General features: G+C 45.3%; 1 protein-coding gene across 1 annotated transcript in view; it reads right to left on the bottom strand.

Annotated features, from left to right (window-relative positions):
• dcc (DCC netrin 1 receptor) overlaps positions 1–7,690 on the bottom strand; it is a gene marked incomplete at its 5' end in the record, with an annotated part of 74,270 nt that overhangs the window by 23,982 nt on the left and 42,598 nt on the right. Inside the window, 2 exons of the mRNA XM_015019858.1 lie at positions 1,696–1,998; positions 4,021–4,170. Of these exons, the coding sequence (XP_014875344.1) occupies positions 1,696–1,998; positions 4,021–4,170 (453 nt within the window). The remainder of the gene's footprint in view (positions 1–1,695; positions 1,999–4,020; positions 4,171–7,690) is intronic.

The raw sequence follows: 7,690 nt of genomic DNA, 5'->3' as shown, positions 1-7,690 counted from the left end.
GTGAGGGAACAGTGAGGGAACAGTGAGGGAACGATGAGGGAACGGTGAGGGAACAGTGAGGGAACGGTGAGGGAACGATAAATGAACAGTGAGGGAACGATGAGGGAACGATAAATGAACAGTGAGCGATTAGAGTCCTGCTCTTTGGCTGCTGTTGCCTCAGGCTTACAGTCTGAGTGAAAAGTTTCCCGGAGCTAAAAATCAATAATAATCTGAGGCGACCTGGTATGACACACACACACACACACACACACACACACACACACACACACACACACACACACACACCATAACAAACACTTTGTTTCTGTTTTTAGCTTTTAGCTGCAGTCAAATACAAAGTAGCTCTATAGAAAATGTCACCTTGTTGCTGTTCTACTGCCCCCTAGTGGCCGGTTGGAAGACTGTATCATCCCAAAGTGAAATTAAATGGCGTCGTAACTCGTCACCATGAATCTTCAAAGAGCTTCATAAACCGTAGAGACGGAAATATTTCAGTGTCCATCGATTCGATTCTTCTGTTCAGACCAGAGATTCAGTTTAAATTATGTGAAAAGAATAAAACTGTGAAATAAACACAACAGTTATGTAAAACAGTTTATAATGCACCAAATTAGCCCGGGTTATATTTAAACATAAATATGTTTGTGAATAAACTTCTGTAAGTTAATTTACTAGAATTAACATTATGTTTAAAACCAAACAGCAGCGTGCTTTTAAATGAAGTCTGGAGTTTAATTTGTTTCATAATGAACCGATCAGAGCAGCTAGCGTCTCTGAGCTAACGGCTAACAGCTGCTAGCCCAGGTTTAAACCAGCGGTGGGGTCCGGCCGCGGCGCTGAGCGGCTGACGGACAGACAGACAGGTAGGTACCAGTACGGCAGAGGCAGAACAGAGGCGGGTCGAGTCGGGTCGGACCCTCCATCCCTCCGGCGGATGTCAGGGCCGGTTACAGCGTATTAAAGATATACAAACACACAGTGTGTGTGTAACAGCCTGGGGCCAACGCATTCAGCCTCCCTGACTAAAATATTAAAGCAGAGAGGATCCGGCTGAAACGTGGAATATGACAGGAAATCAGCGCCGCTGGCTGCAGGAAAACAGATTCAGACAAACAGAAACTCTGGTTCCTCTGAGGAACCACAGCTGGGCTCTGATTAAATGATCCAACTGAGCCAATTTCACACCGTAAGGAGCAGAAAATCGGCTTAACCTGATGACTGTGGGAACAGAAGCTGTTATTTCCTTACATGCAGGCCTGTTGTAGGTTTGGACCAGGAGATGTTTGCTCTCATGTTGCATCATCCTGCAGTTCAACGAGAATCGGAGGAGACAAACTGTTGGAGCTGAAAACGAAACGTTTTCTCTCTTTATGGGATGAAACGTTTGAGCTGCTGCGACTTTAATCTGTTCTGGACAGAAAGATGCTTCAGCCTGCGGCGCTTCACAAGCAGGGAGAATATTTCACCACATACAATCAGATAATTGACTCTAAATATCCACAACCTTTGACCCTAAACTAACATTTATTATGAGTTGAGTAAATTAAGCCCATATTTCTTCTGTAAAGTTCATTTTGTCTTATTTCAGATGTTTGCAGTAAAACTAACATGTTTGTTTTTTCAGTGTAACTGGAACTTTCTGGCCTCAGGTTGCTGCTGAGCGCTACCCCGCCAGCAGGGGGCGGTACTCACCGGCCTGCGGCAGCATGGAGGTGTACACCTTGGGGTCGATGGCTCCCATCGGCGGCGGCAGCAGCGGGTTGGTGAAGCTGCGCAGGGGGTGCGTGGGCCGGACACAGGCCGTGGGGATGCTGCGCCCGGCCGCCGCCTGGGCCTCCTCCGAGGGGCCCGAGGCGGCGGGGGCCCCGGGGACGGGCCCCACCGGGGGCACCAGGTCGGCGGCGGGAGCGGCAGAGCCGGGCAGCAGCGGGGCGGCCGGAGGGGGCGGAGCCTGCTGCTGCAGCAGGGGGGCGGCGGAGGAGTCGGACGGCATCGCTGACAGGAAGCAGAAACAGGAGGAGAGTCCAATTAGAGCGACGGTCTCTGGTAGAGCAACGTCTGAGGAACATCAGAGCCAAACGGCTCCGAATGTGGCGCTTTGAGAAAGAGACCAGATGTAAAACAGAAGAATCTGATCTGTGGATGAAATCAGTCAGAAATGAGAGGAAAAACGATTCTACAGCCAAACCCTGCAGAAAGAAACCAAACAGAATAAAATGCAATCTTTGCCTTCACAAAACATCAGGCTGGCCAAGAATAAAGGGGAAAATTCCCTTTTATGCTTTAAAAAATAAAATACTGTGGGACTGGAGGTTTAGCTCAGCTGAACTCTGACCTGAATGAACCTGGAGATGAAGCTTTGCTCCGCAGCAAAGGGACAAATAACCGTTTAACTCAGAGCCACTCAAAGTTTTATTCTTCTCGCTCTCTGCGTCGGCTACGCTACGCACAGACCTGTTGCCGTAGCAACCAACAACAACGGCACTTTATGCATCAGGATTCAACACCAAAAGAGACGTAACCATTTCCCACTCAGCAGAACTTGGACTAGGACGTTCCGGCTCTTCGTCCTCTTGTCTCCGTCTCATGGTTTTAGTTTTCCGGTGCAAATGAAGCGTTTTTACCACCAGCTTTTGGTAGAAGTGAAGCTAAGCGGATATAAATGGAGCCTCTGTTAAAGCCTTTCTACTGATTTCTCCACTACAGTAAAACATTTCAGTTAAAAAGCTCCGTTTTTTTAAAGCCATTATTAAAACCGATGAATGTTTTGTGCCGAGTGTCTCTCTAATGAAAGAGGTCAGAGATAATAACACAGAGGAGGCGGCTGATCTGATCTCCATTAGCGCTTTCCCGTCACCGTGACGACAACAAGCCTCCATTACAGCCGGGACTCAAACAACAAAAGCTCCTTTTTGAAACGGTTTGTTGTTTAACGGCGTAAAGTTTCTAATTCTGACTTTACTCAATAATTAACAGAAGACTGTAGCTTCAGCTCTGCCCTCGTTTTCTCTCCGTTTCTTATCATCTCTGCGCTCCGCGGTTAGCGGCGCCGCCCCGAAGGCCGGCTTTGATCATGTGCTCTGCGGGCAGCGATGGGCCTCCTGGGTCGCCGGCGACTCGACGACTGGAGCCGCTCCGCCTCCCCGCGCTGCTGTTAGCTCTCTGACACGAGCCGAGCAGGAATTAATCAATTACTGAATTACTGCTCCCAACCTCGTCGTTAGCCGTTCGCTGCGGCAGTAAAACCAGGATTAACGGCAAGAAAAGCAGGAAAGAGAACAGAGGAGCTGGAGACGTTTACTGACCTGAAAACGGACAAACGAAGAGTTTCACTGTCTTCACCGCCCACAGATCGGATTAAAGAATAGAGACAGAAGAAGTGAAACTCCATGTGAGACATAAATAATCTGTCCTGTTATCCTCAGGAAAAGACAAACATCTGTTTTAGACAGCAGGATTTCCTCTTCAGACAAACTGGAGGACGATCAGATTATCAAGATGCTCTACACAGAATTTTAAACTGTTTAGATTATTATACAAAATTTGTTTTTTGTATGTTTTTCTTCTCCATTTGAGTTTCCACCGTTTCTAAAAACAACTCAAGCTTTTTAATAAAAACACCCAGTCACTGTTAGGCAATAAGTTTGTTTTTATGTCTGGAAAACGAGACACTTCAAAAACCTCCAGATTGTTGAGCCACAGTGCCCCGTTACCTAGCAACCACAGCAACGATCTGCCCGTTACCTAGCAACCCCAATGGAGTTCCGCCCGTTACCTAGCAACCCCAGCTGAGCTCCAGCACATTTGGTCAGCTGGTTTTACCGCTGTATGCGCTGTACAATGGCTGCTGGAAAAGACTTAGCATCCAGAAACCACTTGCTGTGGTCTTACTGGTTGTACAGGAAGCTCCACTCCTGCTTTTCAAAGACGTAAGATTGCATAATTGTACAGCTGTTTGCACTCACATGTCGGTACCTGGTGTGTGATGTTTGGTACCTGGTGTGTGATGTTTGGTACCTGGTGTGTATCCTCGGTCCACCGTCAGGCTGGGGAACGGCATGGGCCTGAGGCTGAACTTGTTGTGTGTGAAGCCGCAGGACGGTGAAGGCAGGATCCCCGGATACTGAGAGGATTCCAGCGTAGGAACCGGGATGGCGCTGACCACAGCTGGAACACAGACAGGAAGACGTTACTAGCCAAGCTGGGACAGCATTAGCAGCAGGAACGGCTAGCAGACTGTTTAGCATAACTTTAGCTTCCAGTCCAACTGTCTTGAGCGGCAGAGATACTTTTCATCAGGATATATCCTTTAAAATGTATTTAAAATCATTTCTGCCATTTTCTTTACTCCTAAGATTTCAAGGGAAAAATCAGAAACATCTGATCAAAGAAACGCAGGATTTTAGATACAAACCGAAGTTTGTTGATCGTGATAATTTTCAGAAGACTTTTGCCATTGAAAAGTCTCTTTGCCATCATCTGAAGTAACATCTGGTTCCATCAAGTCGAGAAAACCCGCAGTGGGAACAGCTAAGTAAAAGGTGAGCTGAAGCTAATGCTAACACGCTTCACTAAGAACATATTTAACTCTAAAACTCTACTAAAATTCTTAACTGAGCTAATTGCAGTCAAAAAAGAAACATTTTCAATTTGCTGCTAAATTATTAAATAAATAAAAACATGAGCTGAAGTTTTTAATCTGTTCCTCCTCAGATTGGAGCAAAGTTTCAGGAAGTCCTGATCATTCATGGAGCTTCTTTAGAAATCTGCAGTGTTAGCCGCTACATGCTAACACAGTAGCATTCAGATGCTATTTTAGGCTTGAATAGCTCCTGATAAGCCATGTAATTAATCATATTTCATATTTGCACGCTAAATGTAAATTCTTTCTTTCCTTTAATGAATATTTAAATACATTCGTCTTAGAGGAACTCATCATCTCAGCTGATGATCCTGCTGATGCTTACTTGGTAGCATAACTTATGCTGCGGTCAAGAGTTGTTGACAACATGCTAGCTGATGCTAACACAGCTCGCAGGTAAATGCGGGTAACCATGGCAACCAGAGAGCGTTGTTTCTGCCAGTAATCCCTCCCTACTGAAGCCTGTAACATTTCAAAGCCTGCTCTCCTCGCTCTGCTGCTTCCTGAAGTTTCTCTGAGGCAGATCAGGAGCCAGATCCCTCCATCTGGGTCAGGAGGTGAAAACTTTCAGGCTTCAAACTCTAAAACTTATTGGAAAGGTTGTTTGGGTCACCCTGGCCCAGCTCTACCGCTGCAGGATGTTTTTAAGATGCTGGAGTTTCTGAGTTGTTGTTTTTTAGCTGATTCTGGCAGCAGAAGCTCCACCGTTTGTCCTCTGGCTTCATTTGCAGCCATAAAAACAAAACCACAATCAAACGGCGCGATCACAGCAGAGACACATTAAGGTTTAAATGTCCTCGTTACCGACGGGCGGGGAGAGGCGCGGTGAAACGGCTGCGGATCCGGCTGCAGCGCTGCAGCACGGCCGGGTCTGGAGGTGTGAGGAGGAGGAAGGCAGACAGAGTTCATACTGTGACCTTGAGAGGAAACTGCAGGGAGGCGAGCTCAGTGAGACTGATTACACAGAGCCTCAGGTCTACAGCACACAGAGAGAAATCACTGCACGGCTCCTCAGGCCTGTTTGGAAGATAAGGAGCTCCCCCCAGTTCCTATTATTGTCTGAAGCTGCACGTATATATTTCCTTTTGTCTTCTCTAAAACACATCCAGGCAGAATGAGTGCAGCTGAGCTCTCTGTTGTCTCTCAGTAATCCTTCATGTTTGATTAAAAAACTCCCACACTCTCACTCTCTGTTCAGCAGGCGCTGAAGGTAAGAGACAAGAAAAGGTTTCTAATCTGTTCCTCTAACATGGAGGGAAAAACGTTTCTAATGCAACAATGCAAATAAAATCTGATCTCATTTCTGTATTTGTGGGACTTCAGCTCCTCTCTGCTGGGGAAAGTTGTTTTCTGTCAGCTGAGCTGAGCTTCTGTCGCTAACAGACGAGCTAACGTTCAGCTTTAAGCTAACTGTGAAAATGTTTACCACAGTTTGCTTCTATAAATCAATTAATTCTAAAGTGTTGATTAACTGTCAAACTTTAGCAGTCATTGTTATTCTCAGCTAATATGCTAAAGCGATAATGGTGAATTTTCCATTTAGCACTTTAGCTAACTGTGAAAACACTTAGCTCACTTAGCTTCTCTTAAATTAAGTTTTCTGAATAAAAACACTAATTTACTTGGATGTTTTGTAATCTTCCAGCTGAATAAAGTTCAACATCTGTGTTGAAGTTTCTTTTATTGACTGTAGAGAATTATTAAAGTAGCTATGCTCTTATTTTGAAGGGGTCTCATTACATAGCAGGTACATTTCTTCTCTTTATATTCGCTCTTAATATTTAAAATAAACTACAGATAGTAAAGAAACAGAAATAAACAATTCTAGTATATAAAGGTTTACTGAAGATGTAAATTATGTTAAAAATTGAGGCTCGTTGTTTTTTTAGGTATATTTTGAATACTTTAGTGCTTTAGCATTAGCTTCTGCTAAGTCCAGTGTTGTAGCATGTTAGTGACAGAGGAGCTAATGTTTATGATTGATGCTTTAGGGTTAGCGTCGCTAACTTTTCAGCTAGCTTTAATGCATATTAAACTTTATCTGCATTAAATTTTTATAATTTCTTTAAACTTTTTAAAAATTAAAGAGTTTCTGTCTGACTTCATCACCTCACATCTTTTCCAGCTCAGTTTCACTTCATTAAGTTTTACACTTTCATCTCTGCAGGTCCTGCTGCAGATTTTCAATCAGATGGAGGTATGAACTTTGACTAGGCCATTAAAACTTTAGATGACCTGAGGTTATGTGGTTGTGGTGAGTCTCCAGTTTTTAAACCATGAAGTTTCACACACGATCCGTTTGGTTTGACCGTAATCTGAGAGCAGCTGTCAGGTTTCCTGTCTGGTCTCAGTTTAGTGATCAGAAGCAGAAACATTTTCACCTCTCTGGTCTGATAAAAATGAAACAAATCCTTCAGGCTCTGCAGCTTTTGTTTCCGTTTTCTCCTCTCTGCTCAGAAACGTTTTCATAAAGAACAAACTGCAGGAAAAGTCGATGGAAGGAAGACGGATCCTGAACTTCCGGCTTGGTTTCAGTTTCTGCTCGCTGCAGGCAGGATCAACCTGTAGCCTCCCAGATCCATCCATATTCCCGATCAATACCCGTATGGATCAGGCCCAATCGTCTCTGGTCATCTGGCTGCTGTAATCAAACTGCTTCTCTTAAAATGATTGCAGCTCAAATCGACACAAATTAAATCTGCTGATCAATACGTCCCGATCGACGCTGCGATCGATGGAGCTGAACGGGAGAAAATGTTGTTCAGGTTTCCTGGCAGCAGCGCTCCGACCGGAACGTGAAGGGAGAATCCGGACGGAGATCTGGAGCTCAGCCTGAGGACGAGGCGAAGAGCCGAGCGACGGCAGAGCCTCCGAACGTCCAGGAGGAGACTGAGCGAAACACTGGAGACGGTTCTGATGGTTCTGACCGACCCAGGTGGTCCAGACGGTTCTGATGGTTCAGACGGTTCTGATGGTTCTGACCGACCCAGGTGGTCCAGACGGTTCTGATGGTTCAGACGGTTCTGATGGTTCTGACCGACCCAG

Source organism: Poecilia latipinna, unplaced genomic scaffold (genome assembly GCF_001443285.1).
Source record: "Poecilia latipinna isolate Pla-1442-1.1 unplaced genomic scaffold, P_latipinna-1.0 Scaffold2490, whole genome shotgun sequence".
NCBI classification, from domain to species: Eukaryota; Metazoa; Chordata; class Actinopteri; order Cyprinodontiformes; family Poeciliidae; genus Poecilia; species Poecilia latipinna.
The sequence above is the reverse complement of the archived record's forward strand: the minus strand, read 5'-3'. Positions and strand labels throughout refer to the sequence as shown.